This window comes from Nipponia nippon, unplaced genomic scaffold (assembly GCF_047370975.1).
Source record: "Nipponia nippon isolate SJK-2023a ecotype South Korea unplaced genomic scaffold, ASM4737097v1 scaffold_7, whole genome shotgun sequence".
In the NCBI taxonomy this organism is placed as follows: Eukaryota; Metazoa; Chordata; class Aves; order Pelecaniformes; family Threskiornithidae; genus Nipponia; species Nipponia nippon.
In genome coordinates this window covers 33,047,254-33,068,473 of record NW_028262391.1, presented here as the reverse complement: position 1 = coordinate 33,068,473, position 21,220 = coordinate 33,047,254, and the positions used below count along the sequence as shown (strand labels likewise).

The 21,220-nt window shown below is 43.9% G+C and overlaps 1 protein-coding gene across 1 annotated transcript; it reads right to left on the bottom strand.

The window, feature by feature from the left end:
* Positions 1 to 13: 13 nt before the first annotated feature.
* On the bottom strand, positions 14 to 19,796 carry BBS2 (Bardet-Biedl syndrome 2). Its single transcript, XM_087740397.1, has 17 exons — positions 19,617 to 19,796; positions 17,881 to 18,108; positions 17,376 to 17,501; positions 17,034 to 17,096; positions 13,951 to 14,028; positions 11,590 to 11,694; positions 10,569 to 10,655; positions 9,152 to 9,287; positions 7,075 to 7,214; positions 6,134 to 6,278; positions 5,379 to 5,550; positions 4,216 to 4,345; positions 3,217 to 3,348; positions 2,546 to 2,683; positions 1,979 to 2,091; positions 1,120 to 1,268; positions 14 to 465 (listed from the first exon to the last, which is right to left on the bottom strand). Exons 1-17 carry the CDS (start codon positions 19,731 to 19,733, stop codon positions 359 to 361), a joined length of 2,166 nt encoding a protein of 721 aa, XP_087596523.1. The 5' UTR covers positions 19,734 to 19,796; the 3' UTR covers positions 14 to 358.
* Between the last annotated feature and the right edge of the window lie 1,424 nt (positions 19,797 to 21,220).

Genomic DNA, 21,220 nt, shown 5'->3' with positions numbered 1-21,220 from the left:
AAACCAGAACAAAAGCAGTCAAACCAGTTTATGTTTTAATGGAAAAGGCCGATGCCTTAACTACAAAATATATTAAAATACATAAATAAGTTACTGTAAGAAAAATAACTGTTCCAAGGTCATACCTCTGTCTTGCATAAACACCACATCTGCACTTAAACTCTGATGCTTTCTTCACGGAGCTTTGGCCTGCATAGTAACATTTCTCACCTGATGGCTTAACTAAAATGCTACCTTTGCAATTACTTCACCCTACAGTGGAGTAGGGGACTGAATTAACTGCTTGTCGTTACTGGTCCATTATCTGCCGGCTGCATGGAAACACTGCCTCTGTGTAACTGCTGCTCCTCCAGTCATTTTAAGAAGAGGCTGTTCCCACACGCATTATCCTGAACAGCATGTTAAAGTTGTTGCTTCTTATCGCATCCCGACAAGCACTGATCACTTGTGTTTTAGGTTTGCCAACTGTAAAGCAAAAAAAGAAAGAAAAGAAAAATCAATTCAGTTACTGAGTAAGAAAGTGGTAAAAATACTTATTTGATCCAGTCTCAAAATTTACGGGTTTCTTTCTAATATTTTTTAAACACACGGTGAAATGCCACCTTTTTTCTAATACGTAAATAAAATGCTTTCTTTAAAGAAGAATTGTCTGTAGCTCTATTATAGGAGAACTTAAAGGACTTGTTGAAAGGGGAATGCTATAAATAGACAAATATGTCCTTCCCCAAATACCTACAGAACTAATAATATAGATCAACAGCCCTGCTTAAGTTGATAGGGTTTTTAAAGCAGAATTATAAGTTAAGAACTAGAACACTACTGTAAAACTCTTTTTAAAACTGTGTTCAACAAAACTAGCAATTTCTATACCATCCAGAAAACTGGAAACTGCTTTGAACTGTTCTTTCTAAACCTGTGATCCCAGATTGTACTGGACACTCACAGTTGACTGTCACAGGCAATTGGCTACGACCGAAAAATGAAAGATTACTTCTACTAATTTAGTTTCAGGTCAAAAAGCCTGAAGTCACTTAACTAACCCAGGTGGCCTCCGAGACACATCTTATCGGCCTTACTGGGGTCCAAGACTCTCCGTTCCCTCCAAACACACATACTTACCACGTAACCGCCCAGCCCTCTGGATTGCCTGATTCACAGCTTTCAGATTATTCAACAGCTCTGTGTGATTGTTGCAACGAATTTTGTATTGATTTATTAAATCTCTGTTGAGATCGTACAGCTCAATGTACCGTGTCTTCATATTTTTCCTGGGGGAACAATCAGGCCAGTTATTTGCAGCTCTGGGGACAAGAAAGTCATTCCTGGTTTGTCGATATAGAAGTGTAGCGATACACGGTTGTGATGGCTAGCACGGTTACCTGCGTGTCTGTCAGCTACAAGACAACAGACTTGTCTAGACACGTTGGTTATACTCATTTTACTGAAAAAAGTCTATTTTTGCAGTTACTTTATCCAGCAACCCAAAGAGGAGATGCCACTTTCCCCAGTGAAAGTAACACTGCTCTGCAGTAGCTCAGACCTCTTTACTGCTGCTGTTAACGGTAAAGATAGGACGTCAGAACACAGCAAGTCAGAGTGGAAAGATTGACACCTGAAATTTCCTTCTTGGTGTTCTCACAAATTCACACACCACAGACAGTTTTTACTGCCTTCTTCCCTTAATGTATTTTTTCTAATGTATCTCACCATCTCGAGGTTGATTCACCCCACCGGCTCTATACTAAGCCCCTGTCCTTGCCCTTTTGCCTTCCCCAGGCTGGTTTTACACCTAAAGAGCAAGACAAGGCTCAAGGAGAGCTCATGGTGGGACCAGCAAAGGTACCAATTCTGCATCAAGAGTTGTAACTAGGCAACCCCTATATCACACAAATGGTTTTTTTTGTGCTCTTTTCTGCCTGAAAAGCAAAGACTGGCCGTTCTAAATGCAAAACACACAAGCTAAGCAGCAATTGCTCACATGTCTCCCAGGAGTCGCGCGTCTTCTGCCTGAACCAGCATGCTGCGGATGAGGTTGGAGTGTTCAGCCATGTCGGCAGTGAGCCTCTGATTCACTGCGTGGTGTTCGTCCACCTGTCCAAGGCAAACAGTCATGAGAAAAGGCCCCCGGCACTCTGGGCATACAGGTAATTGTTTAAGCTAAACTCTGGCCCAGTGGAATAGGAAAGAACATCCCAATTTAACCTACCAGCTGGGACCATTCTCCTTCCCCTCACCCCCTGGCTGCCAGAGCAGTACCTTGTCCCCCAGATGGGGGTGATACAGACCTTACTCCCTGACCCAAATCCACAGCTCAATCTCCCAGGCAACATATTTACATTATTCAATCAACTGCTGGGGACCAAGGGCCTGTTCCACAGAACAAAGAATAAACAGAAAGTTGAGGGTGTCCCACTGTCTTTGCACAGAATATACACAAGCCATCACAAGCCATTCATTTCCACGAAGAAGATAAAGCAATTTAGAGATCCCGTCGTACAAATGCCCCCAATGACTGACAATTTAGAAATGCCCGATGCCTCCTCACCTTGACCAACACTTTCCGCAGCTCCTCAAAGTATGCAGGGAAATCTGCTTCCACCTGCAAATCTTCGATGGCCAGAAAGGAGGCCATTGACTGGATAATGTCACCAGCCAGATCAATATCATCCGTGTTGATGGAAATCTGTCAGGAAGGAAAGCAAGCACTTCAGCGCTCTCCCATGCCAAAACATCTCCCAGAATTGCCCAGCAGGACTGCCTCTCCAACAATTACTCAGGCTCAAAGCGGTTCATTCTATCAAGGGGCAAAATTGTTGCATGAGCAAGCTCTATGGCTTTAAGTAGATAAGGAGACACTGATTTCAAAGAGGCTTTTATTCAGGCCTGGGGCAAAGAGGCATCTGTGCATACAGGACCAGTGCAAAAGCTACAGGCAGCCTTTGCACCTCAAATTATGGCTCCCTGAAACCACTCTCCGTGGGAACAAATGCCTTCCTACAGATCTGTAGGCTAAGCAGTTTTCTCTTCATTAACTGGCCCTGGAATTTTACCCACTAAGAGTAAACAGATCCAAAATTTTCCAAAAACATCCCTAAAACATGAGTACTTCCTCGACCTGTTCAATCCTTCATTTTTACTTCCTCATGTTGGCACCACCCTTAAGTTTCACTGCAGTATAATTAAACGGGTGTTCCCCTTGCCCAAGAAGGTACTCACCTCTCCGCCGGGCTTGATTTTGATGGACAGCTGTCCTGCATTACGAAGGGAAGTGAAGCAAACCTGAAAGGGAACGCTCTGAAACTCTGCATCCTCTGGTAGCAAGAAGCTCTGATTCAGCCACATAACAACCTTGCAAAAATAAAATGAAGAGCATCCACCTTCACCTCTGTGGAAAGCTTGGAGAACCACATGATGTCCCTGCATGCGATGCGCACCAGGGCTCTCTGTTCAGGGTACCTTGGAAATTCATTTACTAAATTTCGTCCACTAAACCCACATCACGAACTTGTTAGAATGGGGGCAGTTGACTCCCTGCTCCAAGGCTGAATATTTGTAAGAAAATCAAATCCAACAACCATAGACCACAGCCTAAGGTCAAAACAAATGCCCAGGCCTGGAGACTGGAGAAAGCTGGGAAGCAAGCCTTGGTTCTACTGCAAGTTTCATTTCATCTTGTTTTTTACCTTGGCCATTTAATGCAGTAAAGGTCATGTAAATATGGCAGAGCCCTACAGTTATGAGGGAAATGACCAGCTCTAATTACTGCCATCCCACAATTCAGATCTTTTAGAACCAAAGCTACAGCACTGCTGCTCATCTGTTGTGAAACTGAGCCATTATCTGGGCAGTGTACTGCCTTTTTCCTTTTCTCTGCTCATTTACAAAATTCATCACTCACTACAAGGCTCCTGCTGCTGGCATTCCATCAATTGTCACATGGCAAGTGATATAATATCTGAAACACCTCGTGTTCTCAGGCCATTAGTTCCTGCAACTGCAGGAATTCCCGAAGCAAGGAATGCCTCAATTGAGGCATCTTCTAAAGAAGGAAAACCAGCACTGAGTCAGGTTGTAATACACAGACTCCAAAGGCCAGCAGTGCAGTTCACTGCATAATTTTTCTTTTGCTCTCGGAAATCTCAAGCTAATTGCAAACTCTCCACTTGCAGTGTCCGTACACAGGACCGGGAAATAGCAAGCAGAGCAGAAACTCACCCTTTGCGGCCTCTCGTTCGTTGTACAGTTAACAAAGCTCAGCGGCTCTGTGGCAGAGTCCGGGCTGCTCAGGGCATACATGGAAAAGCGTGGAAGCTGTCTTGTCAACTCAAATACATGGAACTGTGTGCTGGAAGCAATCGAATGGAAAAATAGAGACTGTTACTAACATACCAGGGATTCACCTATTGCAATGGTTCTTGATCCTTTTTTAGCTGGCTACTGACATCAGCAGCTTCCAGCTATGTAATCAGCTGCTTACCGTTGCCCAGAAAAAAACACTGGAACTTGGAAATTCCAGGCTTATCCCATCACGAGGTTGAATGATTCCTCCCTACTGCTTACATCTTCCATAATTCTTCCAGTGAAATATATTCTCTAGGCTAAGACATTTAAGACCTTACTATGTGATTCAGTATTTTCTTTACAGGTTCAGTGAAGTCTTATTAAAAGCAATAATAAAGACAAATAGAGAAAACAAAAAGGGAATTCTGTCCCATACATTCTTTCAGCAATGGTTGGCTAGCTCTCAAAATATGCCTCCCTGTTCAGGGAAAGGAGGCTGCTTCCTGGGGCACCGCCAGTTCTGGCAGATGTGAGCAGGGAGAAAGTTGGTGTCAAGCGCATATGAAGAGACATTTTATTTTTATGGGAATCTGGAAAAGTGTTGTCTTGAAATCAGGCACATGCTACTTTCTGCTTGCCCTGAAGACAAATGGGTTCAGCGTTACTTCATAGCTTGAAAGACACCACTGTGCCTCCAGGCCCACTCAAGTACTTCGCCTTCAGGGCCTGGAGAGGCAGCCACTAAGAGCAGGCAGCCTGGATATAGCCTCTGCCTCTCCCGGCTCCCTCTAGAGACCCACAATAAGGCATCTCCTGGACAAGAAATGCTCGCTGTTCTCCTAAAGGCAGAGCCGGAGCACAGCAGGTCCCAGCAACTCCAGAGCACTTAGACTTTGTCTGGAGAAGAGCTCAGCATCACAGGTGCAAGAGCGTTTTTAAGAAGGCATTCCAGCTCTCCTTCCAGTAACAGAGAGAAGTGGGGCACCAGAGAATTAACGGTGCGCTTCCCATGGGACAAGCATGAAGCCGCATTATTGCTGTTTCCTGGTCACACAGTTAGCTCTGGAGACCAGCAGAGATCACAACACAAGACTCACCTGTTCCTGTAACCCACAAAGGCTTTGATGTGCAAATCCACAGGGACATCTTTGGGTGGAGTAAGGGGAACACGAACACAACCAGAGAGGTTCTGGAGACTGGGGTGTACCACGTGGCTCTCCCCTTCAAATATGCCTTCAGCAAAGATCAGCACAGCACGGATGATTGTGTCTTAGCAACAGGAAGAAAAAGCAGTTTCTAAATTAACAGCTGTCCTCTGGCCAACAAACCACCACTGTTTTCAGAGTTAAGCACAGACAACTCTTTACACCTCTCCTCTGAATTGTTAAAATATCCCAGATGACCAGCACTACCACGTCTGGACCTGACTGCATCCTCAGCATGCCCGGTGCTAGGTGAATTTGCTCTCTTGGGGTAGTTCCAGTTTTGCATATAAAGCCAGCTGAGGTCCAGCTGCATTCATGCAACACCCTCACTAACATGGCTGTAAGTTAGTGTTCAGAGTTAACACAAGGAGTGTTGCAGGGATCACCAAGACTCATTTCAACCAAGTTAAATGTTAATTGCCTTGGAAAATAACACGTAACAAGAAACAAATTCTATCAAGCTCTTCTCTCTCCCCTGAGACCCATCAGAGGAACACAGCTTGATTCAAAACTCTGAAAGGAAAGGAACCACAAAGGGGAAATTACAGACAATAAAGGGGAGACAGGCAAATCACCAGCTAAATATAACTAAACGCTTGCATGAATTTACATGAAATGAATGTCAATGTTTGCAGGTTACCACTCACCATTTGTGGTGGAAATACACAGCTCCACATGGGCAGACTGGCTGTCAGAGCCCAGATTAACCGAGAGGGCTGTCTGGAGCTGGGTATTTGCTGGAATCACACCTCTCTGCACATCAGCTTCCTTCAAGTGAGTGTTCACTTCAGCCTGTAGCAAAACACATACCCTTCAGTATCAGAATTTCAAGATTTTCATTCAAGCAGCCTAGAAAACATACACATAAGTCAGTTCTTTTTTCCTGCAGGAGAAGGTTGTATTACAGCAATTCCCAGACACTTCACGTTGCTATGAATAGCAGCCAGATTAGGCATGGAGCTGTGGACACCTGTGCCACAATTTGTTCAAGTGCTTTATTGTCAATGGAGCTGAGCTCTGTACCCAAACCTTCATTCAGAAAAGCACTTAACATATATTCAATTTTAAGCACAAGCTTATATAATTCCATGCTTTTGCTATGGTGGTCATTTACTGTTCAAATATGGGTCTGCTCTTTCCTCAGACTATTTTTCAAAGCTCACTATTTCTGCACTTTCACCATCAAGCCACAAGTGCACTTCCTATACCCGGGCAGCACTCCCATTCACCTGATCCTCTCAAACAATCCTCTCTGACCCCCGAGTTGGTTCATGCATTGAAAATTACAATTTGCAGTCATGAACCAAAGCATAAGGGCTGAACAGAATCCAGCTCCAAACCCAACTGCTCTGGCAAGACAGAGGAGCAAGGAAAATGTTACTTATTAAAATACAAAAAAGCAAGTTCTGAACTTGCACAAGGAGCAAGCCAGATGCAGAAGCAGGAATCCCCAGTAGACGACCTCACTGCATCCTAACAGGTTACAGCTCTGACTTGTCTGGATTGCCCCATGACCGCTTCCCAGATTACTCTATTACTCTAGCAATAGAAAGGTGTGTTTTGGCCCTACACATTGTTTCAGTCGTACCTTTGCATTTTCCTCATAATTTCTTAATTCCAGCAGCAGATTTTGTTTCTTTTGACTAAGTTCTCGGATCAGATCCTGCTCAGCACTTGTATCCATTAGGTTTCCTTTCATCTCCTCATCTCCTGGCAGATAACCTCGGACTGTACAGAAACAAAACATAGCCAATTTCAGCAAAGCCTTTCATAGCCTCCCCAAAACTTTAGTTTCTGTAACAAGACCCCCTTCTACCACCTCAGCAGCAGATACTGATTCTGGTCTTCAGCTGGTACCATTCAGCTGAAAACCTGAGTGTTGGTTTATGCCCACAGAGGCTTTGACTTTCCTGGTGATCAGGACAAGAGAGCTGCATATTTAAAAAAAAGAAAAAAGGTGAATTTCCAACCTGCCTTCAAGCTGTCTTCACCTGACCAGACAAGTGCAGCACCCAGTCCTTTTGCGAGAGGATTCCCACTGCAATCATTCTTTCAGGTGCTTAGGCAAGTTTGCAATTATGCAAAATTAATAAAATATGCACCTGGATTTCTAGAGCTGGTCAGAGGAGTTGTTACTGTCTGGAGGTGACTGTAAGTCACCGTCCATCAGCCAGTAAACAAGATTTACCCACATTAGTGTTTCCCCAAATCAAGGGATGTTTCACTTCAAGGGGTAAGACCTGTTTCCCAGTAGCCCAGTGGAGCACAGAGTTATGGAAAAATCTCCAACTGCCTGTGGAGACAGAAGAGCTGAACAGATGATGCGACAAAGACGCCTGCTATAAACTTCCGTTTTGCTCTAGGGCTGTGTGCTCTGGTTGCAGCTGGCAATGAAAGCCAGGGACAAAAATCTGATACCTGTGAAGAATATGCTGCCTGACTATGTAACCCCAGTACAAAGTTGTAGGGAACCTGAAAAGCATTTAAGCATGCACACTGTCCTCCAATGAAAGGAACCACTTTATTATTTCTGAGTGAATCATTCATTTAAAATGAGAGCAAGACAGAAAATACACTGAAATATAGAAGAACACCTCATGTGAAAGGATGCTGGCCCTAAACAAAACTCTAATAACAAGGACTATGAGAATGCATTGTCCACATAACCCAAACAACAGGGCTATTACTATGTAATAATGCCTAAAGGCTTCAGCCTAAGGGGATCCCCGTTGTGCCAAGGTTTGTGTATGATGTACCCATCAGAAGAGCCTGATCATATTCGGTGACATTAACCTACACAGCTCTGCTAGGACAAGGTATCTTCAGAACCGTGCACAATGTTCCCCTCTGTAAGCTTGGGAAAAAGGTTTATATACTGAAGCCCAAGCGCAGCACATCCCCACAGCCTGTGATTAAGACAGACAGCAAAACACTGTGCTATTTAACAAGGACAGGATTTTGTTCCAAATGGGTTGTGCCAGACCTGCTTGTCTCAGACCACTGACGCCAAGCAGTCGGATAATCACAGCATTGTCTCTCCTGAAGCCATTCATGCTGAGCTTATTTAAATAATCTGTGATGATATTTGTTTCCACTCACAGTAGCCAGGTCTGACTTCTCGAATACACGGTGGGATAAATCCACCAGTTCTCCAGTCTCAGGATAGCATTTTCCAGGAAACAAGGGGCTGTTAACATCTAAAATTTGTAATATAAAAACTATTCCTCTTTAGAAGAAAACCAAAACAGACACACCCTTAGCTCTCTAAACTCCTTTACCCACTCTAAAGTGACCAAATTATCATCACATATAGGAAAAAAGATTTCCTATATATTCATCTATAATAATGTTGCCTGAAAAACCACAGTCTCTACTGAATATAGTTATCTCTGCATTATTAGGATGGGATTTCTTCCGTTAGGCAAATTAATTTTGATGGCTTCTTGGATCATAATGAAACACACACTGATTATCACAGAGAAGGCAATATTCAAAATCCTGTTTGCAGATAGCGTAACTCAAAATTCCCTTAACTTCGCATAAAGAGAAGGGAATTTGGCACACAAAAATGCCTATGGAACTGAAACAACGTTTAGCTCATCTGAGATGATGTGATGTGCCTGATATTATTGTGTAGTAAATTATATCCCGAACAATGCTCTTACCTTCGCCATCAACTGAACAGCAGATTAACTGCGTGCTCCCATCCATTCTGTAATCCCCCTCCACCACTCCTGCAATTGAGGAAGCAAAGTTGTCCTTAAAGATGACCTCCCCAGTTCGGTCACTGCGTGCATCAACCTGGAACAACAAAGAGTTCCAAGGCACAGCATGAACAGAAAAGCCAACTCCAAAATATATGTCATGCCGTACTCTGAGCTGTTAACCAAAAGCCAGCTCTGCTCACAGAACTGCAGGTGAACTTGCAGCTCTGCTGATCAGACCACCACACATGAAAAAAATACCATCAAGAAATGACCTCTAGACAGACTCAGCTAGAAGGAACTGCTCTTCAGAGACGCTTCCCTAAGTTACAAACAAGAGGAAGGAAAGAAGGGGACTGCAAGTCTGCACTTGGAAGGTTATGCACACATGAATGCAGCAATGATGGGACTAAACCAGAAATAACCTTAATGCAGTATTTACAATCTCTCCTCTTAGCTGCGGCCCTTGTGTGGTGAATTATTTTTACACACGAATACAACCTTTCATTATCTTTCATTGGAGAAGAAGAGCGAGGGGCACTCAGTTCCATGCAGTATGTCTTTTCCAAAGCACGGGACCCGGCATTACTCTTTCTAGGAGCCAGGGACTGTTTCAGACCAACAAGCAGGGTAGAGATTGCCAGTGAAAAAGAACAGAAAAAGAAGTAAAGCAAGGAGACGTTCTCTCTTTAATAATGTTAACACCTAATCCAACGTAAGTTACAACATATCTGGGCTCTAGACTGCCAGCTTGATATGAAGTTAATTAAATTCCTCCAGGCTAATGAGAGTAATGAGAGGTGTGAAGAAAAAAGCATCGCTTTACCAAAAAAAACTGGCAAGCTCTGTCCAGGAGAGATCTGGAAGCTAGAACAGTCATCTCTGGCAAAGGGGAATACCACGCAACAGGCTTAAGAGATGAGGAATGAGCTGTATAGTATGACTTTACATAAAATTAAATAATGCCTGATTAATCCTGCCATAGTCAAGACTGACGCTGCTCTACTGTTACATAACCACTTTTGTCTTCCCTGTAGCCTGAGAACATTCAGGAAACATCGCAGAGGATTATTAGCATGTGCTGAAGACACAGCTGAAGAGAGACACGCAGGAGCTCTAGGATGTGGCATATGATCTCTGCTACCACGGAAACAACTTACCACTCCTTAGCAATTGACTCTGAGCTAAGCAGAGGAAGCAGCTTTTCTCTGATCTTGCACTTGGCACAGGATTCACCAGACAAACTAGGTTTACTGCAATAGTTCTTCAGCACTCTTTTTTTAATTTTTTGGCTGTTGTCCTTCAGACAATTTAACAGCCTTGTTCAAACACAGCTTCCAGATGTACAGTTCCTCATTTGCCCCCTGTATAAACTCACCTTCCCATTGGACCAGCCAGTGATCAACTCACACACACCATCAGAGTTCAGGTCAAATGCATGTATGCTCATTGCGTAGTTCTTAGACTGAGGACAGAAAACAAAGAACAAATTAAGCTTGGGTACATTTTCGAAATTGCACGTGCTTGACACATGCAAGACACTGGAGTATGAGTCTACAGAGATTACAGAAAGGAATAGAAAAACGTCTCTTAAGAGGAAGCTTGAGCATCACTATCTGTAAGGTCACACACATCGCTGAAATCTTAGCCCTTGCATTACAAATCTAGTCCACTGCTCTCAAAGGACCTGATCTTTCCTTTAAATACATTTTCATCCAAGCAGATTAGAACTCACAGAAACAAAGTGTAAAAAGCCAAATTCTCTAGGGGTGGCGGGGGGGAAATAAGGGCTTCAACATTGTCATAAAATGAGACCAGTGAGGAAAGCCACTGGCCTCTTCCTGCTGCCTCCCAAGGAATCCTTTCACTTATTACTATTACACAGGCTGTTCTAATCTGTGTTATATTAAGAATATTAAAATGAGCATCAGGAAAGGACCTTGCCAATATGATTTGCTGCAGCAGCAAACTGCTCTTGATGCAAAAAATTAGCTTTGAACATAGACAACACAAGATTAAGTCAGTCTCTGAAAAACAGTTTATTGATTCAGCAATACAGCCAGGGGCATTTTCTAACAGTGAACTCAAATTTCTCTGTTGCTTAAGTGACCCTGTGAAGCTGAAGCATGCCTAGTCATACTGTTGTATCAGTGTTGTTTAAGCCATAACCAACAGTCTCAAAAGCACTGTAGGAACTGACATGGTATTAGTTTTGCATGTATCTACAGAAATAGGTAGATTTTGCAAGAAAAAAATTACATTAAATGCTATGCTCAGCAGAAAATTTCAATTTCATCTAAGGAGTCAGGATAACATCAGAATGACCTGAGATTAGGTACCAAATCTCCTAGCAGCCTTCAGACTTTCAGTGATGATTGATATTCGAACATTGGACTAACCTTAATCCTCCAGTAGCGGGCTGTCTTGTCGTAAACTCCAACCGTCCCATTAGAGAGAGCATAGCCAAACCGACTGCCGTACATGGGGCTAAGTGCAGTAATGGTCTTGGGGCGGGGAGCAGAGGGAGAGAGAGGATACAGGAGTGAAAACTTCTGCATCTTCAGGTAACAGAGAACAGACTATATAATCTATCATATGACCTGTACACTACTTAAATGGTAAATAAGTCTATTGTAGGAAGCATTAAATACTGAAGTAACTATTTTTAAAAATCAGTTTGAAATCACCAAAGGCCTTGTAGGATTTCCTCACACAAGCTGCATTGCCAGCACTAAGATACACTTCAGCAAAGATTGCAGAATTGCCCTCAAACTGTGTACTTTGACCAAATATTTCCTACCACAAGCAGCAACACAGCTGCTCATAGGATTCCTGTGGTCATCACTGCTGACACATTATCACTGAAAAACCTAATCCAAACACACAACATTCCTTAAAGCTTCAGGAGCAGAGAATGCTAAGGAGTTCAACATTACATGGGTTGGGAAAGCCCTAGAGATATTTTTGGTAGAAAATCTTTGCCCAAGATTAGTGAGATAAAAATTAACAGATCCCACAGTTGGACTTTTTCTGGAACACAATTAGAACACCAGGCTAGATATTACCTGAATAAGTAACAGCTCCAGGAAAGACCCGAGTCGTAACACAGCCTGGTTCTCACTTCTTTTAAGACCCATTACCTTACAATTCTTCATTGAGCTAAGGCTCTCGGTGCTTGGAAATGCAGGTTTTTCCACACAGTAAGACTAGAGACTTTAAAGTCAGGAGGAACAATTGCAATCATCTGTCTGGTCTTCTGTACAACAGAGCACAGAAGACTTCTTTAAATTAAATCCTTCATAAACTTCTTAAACTCAGCTGACTGCTCCTTGATTTTTTTTACCATAAAACATGGTTTCCAAATCCTTTACCCTTCTGTCTGACAGATCTTCTCCAAAGCCTTTCCCAAGTAACAATACCCTCTAAATTGCAAGCATCCAGTAAGGACAGAAGACCCAGCAACAGTCAAACTCACATAGGTAGCAATACTCCCTTTAATACAGGATTGTCCATTTATAAATTCAAGAATCACAACAGTTACAGTTTCAGTTTCACCAGAGTAAGCAATTAAACACAGAAAATGCAAACTATTCAAGTCTTCCAAAACAAGCACAATGTATAAAGCCATTGTTCCCTGAATTTACCTTCCTAAAAGGAAAGGTTTAGGTGCAGCTGTGCCCTTTTAAATTAGAATAGTAGGATTGTAACAGGCCTCTAAAGACAGGTGTGAATTTAAAACAGGCCTCTAAAGCAGGTGTGAATTTAAAACAGTTCTGCTGTGGATCCAGAAATAAATCATACAAGAGAGTGACGGACCTTTAGCTTCCCTTTAACTAGAAATCACGACATGACTCTAGACTGGCCACTGTACAGACAGGAGAACCTATTACAGGCCCAGTTCTAATTCCAGTGATAGCAACAGCTTCCTTTCCTAGAACACTGCCCCGATTTGTCTTTTATAGCTCTTCGTAAGTGGTTTAATAGCTAAGCCTTTTAGTCCCAACTTGGGCAGCGGAAGACCTCAGATCTTCAAGGACACAGGTCTGTAGTGTGTCCTTACTCTACCCTGGGCCCAGAAGGGTCATGAGAAGGCTAAGAAAACCCCTAAATGCAATGATAAGGCTATTTTTCTCCTTTCCAAGCAACCAAAATTTAACAGTGGGGATCTCTCAGTTCTTAAGCCAAAAGGCAACTCCCACACCTTTTGTTTATCACTCTGAACGCCTATCTGCGCCATATTTTATTTCAGGCACTGCAAAGGTGCAGCTCTGTTTATACAGCCAGTGTGTAACTCCAACTGCAATATAAACCTCCCGTTTTGCCTGGGCAAGCCCCTCCTACCCTGCCGTGCACTGTCTGGATACACACCGGGGCAACTTACTTCATCATGGTTGTGTCAATGCATTTGAGGAAAACTGTAGAAGACATTCTTTTGCTCAGAAGGCACTAAGAGCTTCAATCTCAATCCAGTAACCTTAATCACCTTTGGACAGGACCCTGATTTTCAGTCAAACAATAGTTACTTTTCTCAACCTGGTGAAAGGTTTGTAAATAGTAACAGCAAAAAACCCCATGCATAATGAAGACATTATTAAACTCTAACTTCTGCAGTTCTGGCAGAATAGATACTGTGCGAAATAGTTAAGTAACTATTTAACTACACAATAAATTTAAACCAGAGTAACCAGAGAAGCTTTACAGTACACAATACTTTCAGCTCCATCAGCAATTATAATAAACATTAGCTAGAAGTAATTTACCTCCGTCTCTGACATTTCTGCCACGATCTCATCTTCTTTAAACACTCGGATGTCAAAATCTTCAGAGCCAACAAGAAGCTACAAAAAAATAAAGTCTATCTTAAAAATAGTTATTCAAGCTAAGGAAATAAAAAGGACATACTCCAGGACCCAGACGGTAAATAAATATTCCAAGTCCAGCAATGAAGAGGTTTTAACAACTGTATGAAAAGTTGCCAGGGGAACAAAAGGTATCCTCTGTCGAGACAAGATTTCAGAAGTCTCCCGTTGATCGAGTATTATTTATACCTTTTTTGTCAAGCTTGACTCTACAAAAACATAGTGCAATATCTGGGGTAGGAATGAGAAAAGATACTTTGGAACATCAGGGCTAAGCTCTTTTCTTATTGGAAAAGATTCATCTCAGTTCTGCAGCTCAGTTCTGATTTGTTTTGTACTGCATGTGTTCAGAGAAACAGCGACTCCCAGTTACTAGCCTGTGAGCAAACAGCTGGGGAAAAAAAAAAAAAATCATTGCTTAGCACTGAACATCCCTCATTTAAAAAAAACTCAAAACCAATGAATCCAAGGATCAAACCATCACTGCTCCTCCAACCTAAATGGTGTCTGCCACTACTGCAAAGCATGGGTAAAACAGGCTTTAGCTTGATGTAAATGATTATATGAATAGGACATCAGCACTGAATTGGGTCTTCTGCATTCTCATTCCTTATCATTTCCTACATCTTAGCTCTCTTCCTGTTTCCTAGCTGAGCAGGTAGAAGGTGTGAACTGAAAACAGCAGGTGGAAAAGCACTTTCTAAAGATGGTGACAAGTCACTGCTTCTATTTTGCAAACTGAGAAACGAAGGAACAGATCTGGTTGGTGCCTTGCCCATAAAGTGATCCATCAAACCAATGACAAATAGAATTACAAATGGAAGTTTAAAATCTGGTAGTAGCTTTCCTCACTGGAACTGATGAGTGTTCCATCTTTACTTAGCAGAACAGACATAAATCTATACCGAAGTTGGATTTTTAAAAAGATTCAAGGCTTTTTTTTCTTCCAAAGTAAAGATGCTTCAGATTGTGACAAACTAAATTACACCAAGCTAAGCTTACTGTAGCTACTGAAATAATTTACAACAAATAACATATGTAAAAGGTACAGATTTCTCAACAAGTCGCAACTACCAGCAAAAAGTGACCAGCTAAAAGCACAGAATCCTGAAACAATTACTGGTGATGCTGCATTTCTCAGAGGTGCCTAGAAGATGGTTTTTTTTCATTTAGTTTGATTCAACTCGTCCACCTCAGTGACTTTCATTCCACTGGACTGGAATTTGAAAATGCAAGGAAAAAGTTTTGCTGCCCAAGTCTTTGGCAAGATGGGAGAAAATAACCTGTATCAATCTAAAATCCTGAGGAAGACAGTGACTACAACAAATTAGCTTTGTTAGCTACTAAATGACAGAAGCATATTCATGCAGTTTTAAAATAAGTCAATTTTAAATGTAGACATGTTTTTACTAGGGCGGGAAAAACGGAAATGAAGCTAGCACACCCATTTATCAGATAAGACACAAAGTGAGAAACAACAATTTAAAAAGATGTTTCTGTGCGTTTTCTCAGAACTTCAATTTTAAACCAGAGGCAGTTTCACAAAAGCCACAAATTAAAAAAAGAAATTACCTAGATAATTAAGATTAAAAAGAACCCTAAAAAAAAAATCTCAGCAAATGCATGCTGGGCTAACGGGCAGGGTAAGTTAGTTGGATAATGTATCCAACTCTGCTTAGCTTGAAGTAACATCAGATTACACCAACTGCTGAGAATGAACCTTTCTCAAGCAGAAAAAAATAGTGGAACAACAGAAAACCACTTAGAAGCACAAGTGCAAAACATTTACAATTAGTGCCATAGTTCAGTTTCCTGGTTTCTGAATCTTTATACACTGTCTCCACTTTCTATAACCACCTCTCAGCACATTAAAAAAAAAAATACACGCTAAGAGAAGCTGTGCAGAATTGATTGGAAAACCTGGGATTTTTTCACTTCCTGAAAATCCCAATCAAGGAAAGTGTCTGTATCAGTTCAGTATTTATAAAAAACACATAAAAAGTGTAGAGGCCCTTTACACATCACTATAAACATTACATAGTCCAAGTAAACATTCCAAACAAGGATTTTTGGGGAACTAAACAGAAAAGCTTAAGTCGTTATGATTAAAATTGAAAGACAGATAACAAAAGTAAGTATTTTGAGCATGGTGATCTAACATCATATTTACTTGCATCTGATATATACTAGGAAGCCATTAATTTTCTTATAGATCCATATTTATAAGCATGATTCTTCAATTCATTCAGGATGGAAGAACACTTACAACAGAGAATGCTGTACAAATTCATGACTTCATCCATCCCTGGCAGCCTGCAAGGTCAGAATAGCAGCTGTTTCCTATTGTTTGTCTCACATCTTATCAGCAAGATGCTCATTACAAGTTATCTTCATTTTAAATCAGAAAAGCAAAGAATATTTCATTTCCCCATGTCACTATGAAGAAACAGGAGGACCGAATGTGAAGAAAGATTTTGCCAATCATAAGTGAAGCTCTCCACAGAGCACAGGTTTTTAAGAGCTCACTTTTACATGTAAAATGCTTGCAAATTGTTTCTCTGAAATTTAAAAAAACTATTTGTAACCATATTCAAGAAATACCACTGAAATAGATGCCTTGCAACTGATGATCACAGGCATTTCTTTGTATTTTTCCTGGTGTAGCTAACAAAAATGCGAGAAGTTTTCCATTACAGCTAGCAATCCATTGACCAAAGCAAGGCAGCAATGCTGTAAAGACCCCAGATATGCCTAGTTTTACATGCTCAGAGTAGTCCAGGAGGCCAGTGCTGCTCCCTGTACATGGACCGAGACCTTGTGCATGTCTTTCCTGGACCAGAGCCCAAAAAAGGCACAACTTCCACACAGGGATCACTTTAACTGGTAATATAAGTCAGTCATATTTGATAAGGCATGGGGTTTTTATTATCATTTCACTATAAGACCATGACAACAGCTGAATTTGCACAGAAATGGTTACAAACCTCAGTTTTGCCATCACCATCAAAGTCACACAGTGCTAATGAACGAACGTTGTCTCCAGTAACCTAAAACGAGAAAGACAGTCCTCAATACTGATGATAGCTGTCAGAAGCTAAACTATTTTTATGATCTCAACTGCAACAGAACAATTGACATAGTCAACATTCAAGCAACATCTGAGTGCACTGAATACACAACCACTGAATACACGAGTTTAAGGTCTGAGATAAATTAAGAAAGATCAACAACCAAATTAATATTTATCATATAAAAAAAAATCAAGACGAATTAGTGCCATTGACAGAATCCTGTAATAACATCAAAAGCATTATGCATAGCCTTACTGTCCAAAAAAGGTCATTTCCTTCATAATCAAAGCCCTGCAGGGCACAGTTTCCACCAATAATAGCAAGTGGAGATGAAATATCTCCCAGCTTTCCAAGAACTATTGCATTGGCTCCATCTGAAACCTGCAGAAAAAGAAACAGCAGAAAATGAGACATCAGAGTACACAAAAAGAAAGCTTCCAACATTATCACTATCAGTTTAGCTGAGCTCTGAATGCCTATTAAATTTTAAAAATTTTGTCTTGCCAAGTGATGTGTGACATACTATGAAAATTTGCTCTCACACGTGCATATACTGACATGCATCACATTCATATTTTCCTTTTGAAATATTCCAGATATTCTAAAGGCAAAATGTTCTGAATACAGTAATATAACTAAGGCAAAGAACAGAGGCATAATTAATTGACAAAGTAATGTAGAAACTGTGATCTTTAAAATGGAAAGAAAAAGACAACAATGAAGATGATACTAAAAAAAGCAGACGGTTAAATTAACTTGCCTCTCTGTAAAACAAATCCGAGTTGTTATACACATCGTAAGCCAATAAATTAGTCTGTGTTCCAACCAGAAGACAATCATAACCAAGCTGAGGGTTCAGCACTCCCGAAGCTAGACAAGTGATCCCTTGGTTAATGTTGAGAAGAGAAATGTCCGAATCTTGGTTACTTTGCACCATTCGGTTTGTGCTTGTCCTCTGCCCTCGGGCATGAGGATTATGAATAAACACCTGTAGAAACAAAGATAGAAGTATTATCACAAAGCATGTACGTGGTTGTATACAAACATTAAAGACTACTGTTTGGATAATAACTGTGATAGCAAAGAAGGACATTCACTCAACCAAAGTGAGGACAAAAGACTGGGTCTTTTTGCTGGCAATACTGTTTCTGACAGTTATTCTTTAGTTTTAACCTACACCAAAAAAGGGAAATGGCAGGAAACCCCCTGCTCTGGCCAGTGCAGTTGTGCCACCTTTGTTTTGTTTATTTCTGAAAACGGCAACTGACAAGTCTTCAGAGTCAGGCAAAAAAAAGCAAATAAAGGGAGCAACAACAAACTAAACAAATTATAGCCAGCTATAACAGTGTTACCAAAAAACCCCAAACATTTAGGACAATTTACCTGGTACCTATCTGTAACCTCCATCTGTAGGTGAATGTGGTTAATTCAAAAAGGGGCCTGTGATAATAAAGTTTTTATTCTCACTAACCAGTATTTAGTCACTGTAATTGTTTGGAGCAGAGTCAGGGGATCACAGGATATTATGCTTAATAGCCTTTGCTTTACAGCTCTGCAGTCTGCCTCTCAAACAAGCCCTTGTTCTATGCTCTTCCTAAAGGCTCCAAAATAAAATGAATAATGCTGGGAAACATCACAGATGAACCATATTTGTATTTACAGCAACCTAAATGCCTCTGTGGGTTTATGCTTCAACCTATGTTTTGTTTATTAGTTCAGTTGTATTTAACCCTCTTTTGTTTGTATTTCAAACTCAAGAGCACACACAATGTTCTCTGTTGCCCCGAGGCAGTCTTTGCATCAGTTACAGAAACCTTAGCACCGTTTCATTTATCAGCACCGAGCTTCGTCCGTAACAGTGCTAAGGCTCACTGCTGTAACTGAGAACGGTACGATAAGTTCCACTGTCTGCCTGAAAAAAATCCCATCGTCTGCTAGAAAATGGGCAAGTTTCCTTGGCGACTTGGGTGACCAGCTATTAATTTGTGCCAACTCCCCGTTGCCACAAAGCAGAGCTTCGAGCGTGGCGTCCCTCTGCCTGCAGGCAGCGCCGGTGCCTCCGCCACGGCTCCCGGCCTGCGGGCAGAGGCGCGGCCAGCAAGACCGCCCTCCCGTCCGTGGCTTTTGCGACGGGAGGCAGGGACGCCGGCAGACGCCAAGACGGTTTTCCGCTGGAGACATCAGGGCGGCACCGGGGCTGCTCGGGAGAGGCAGAACCTCAGAGGCGGGCAGCGACCTCTGCAACCCCCCCGGAGCCAGAGGCCCCCTCCGAGCCCCCCCAGGGGAGCGGGCCCTGCCGGCGGCGGGGACCCGCCCGGGCCCCGGCCGCTCCGTGGGGCGCAGACGCCCGGGCAGCACCACCAGGGCAGGCCCCGGCGGCTGCCGACCCCAGGAAGGGCTCTTTCCCCTCAGCTCGGCGGGCGCACGGAGCCCCCGGCCGCGGCCCGGCCCCGTGAGGGGAGGCGGGCGGGATGGCGGGCCGCGCCGCCCCGTTACCTTGCCCGCCTGCGTGGCGGCCGCCAGGCAGGGGTGCGTCCCGTCGTACCGGCCCAGCGCCACCATGCGGGGCAGGATCTTGTGGTTGAGCTTCAGCGTGAACACCGGCACCAGCATGGCGGCGGCGGGCAGGCCGGGCCGGGCCGCGGGGCCCGCCGCCAGCCGCGGGCTCCGCCGGGGCCGGGCACCGCCCACTCGCGTACGCCGCCGCTGCGTCACGGGGCGGGGCGGGGCGGGGCGGGGGGGGATGGGGGGGCCGGGGGGCCGCTGAGGGGCGGGGGGGGGCAAGTGGCGGGGCTGCGGGGTCTGAGGGGGCACTTGGGGGAGCTGGGGGGCAGTTAGGAGAGCTGAGGGGCAGGTGGGGGTGCAGGGGGGCAGTTGGGGGAGCTGGGGGGCGGTGGGGGTGCAGGGCCGGGGGAGCTGGGGGGCGGCTGCAGAAGTCAGGAGATCTAGGGGAGCAGCTGAGGGTGCTGGGTGCAGCGGGGTGTAGGGTTAGGGGGAGATGGGGGAGCATTCGCAGAGGCCAGGGGAGCTGGGAGGGCAACTGGAGGTACTGGAGGGGAGCTGGGGGCAGGAGGGCAGAGGCCATCGCCCCCCGGGCGGCAGCAGCAGCAGCAGCCCCCCACACCCGCACCACCATCCCGGGCCCGGCTCCCCCGCGGGGTCAGCACGAAGTTTGGGCCGGGCAGCCCCCCCCTGTCCCCAGCCCCCTTGCTCCCCCCGGCTGCCCCTCCAGCTGCCACCCGCCAGTACCCACGCCTGCACTAGCGGCCCAGCACTCAGCTGTAAACCGAGAATATCTGGAACCGAGAAGCAGCAAGCCAATAAAACCAAACCCGGTGTTGCAACGCTCCGTGCTGCCCGGGAAAAGGCAACCTCAAAGCATTTGTGCCACTGTTTTATGAGCTTAGGCACTGGTTTGTACAGCATCTGGCCATTGGGGTGCCGGGAAGAGGTTGGAAATGGGGGGGACGGAGGGTGAACCCCCGCCGAGGCACTGTGTAAACACCGATGCCGGTCCCCATCCCGGCATGGATTTCGGTACCCAAACCCTTACAGGTCTCTAGGATCCCCTCTCCCTGCAGCGACTGCTCCCTGCCCGTCTGCAGGCTGGATAGGGAAAACCTGGCTCAAGGTCGTGACTTTAGAAATTCTCAAATTATTTGGGGTTTAAGAAATAAATTTTAACACAATAACCTTCATGGGTGCCGCAAACATGCCGCTTTCTCTGACCTGCGCCCGAATCCAGCACCTGCCATCCACTGGCACGTTATCACCCCCATCCCAGCAAGACGCGGGTTTGGAAAAGGATGCGCTGAGACAACAGCCCTTCCCTGCAGAGGCCACCGGATTGAGGCAAAGATTCATTTATTTCTAGGAAAGCTGGCAGGCGCGTCCCAGTTGGTATTTACTTGTGCATCGGCCAAGCCCTGGCAGGCAGCAGCGTCCCTGCCCTGCATGCGAAGGAGGGCTCTCAAAGGCAGCCCTCGAACGGAGATCATGCGACTCCAAATGTGACAACCGCCTTTTTCTCTTTTTTTAAATTGTTTTTACCAAGTTTTTCTGGCAGCTTTATCAATGTGCCATTATACTTGTGGATAACA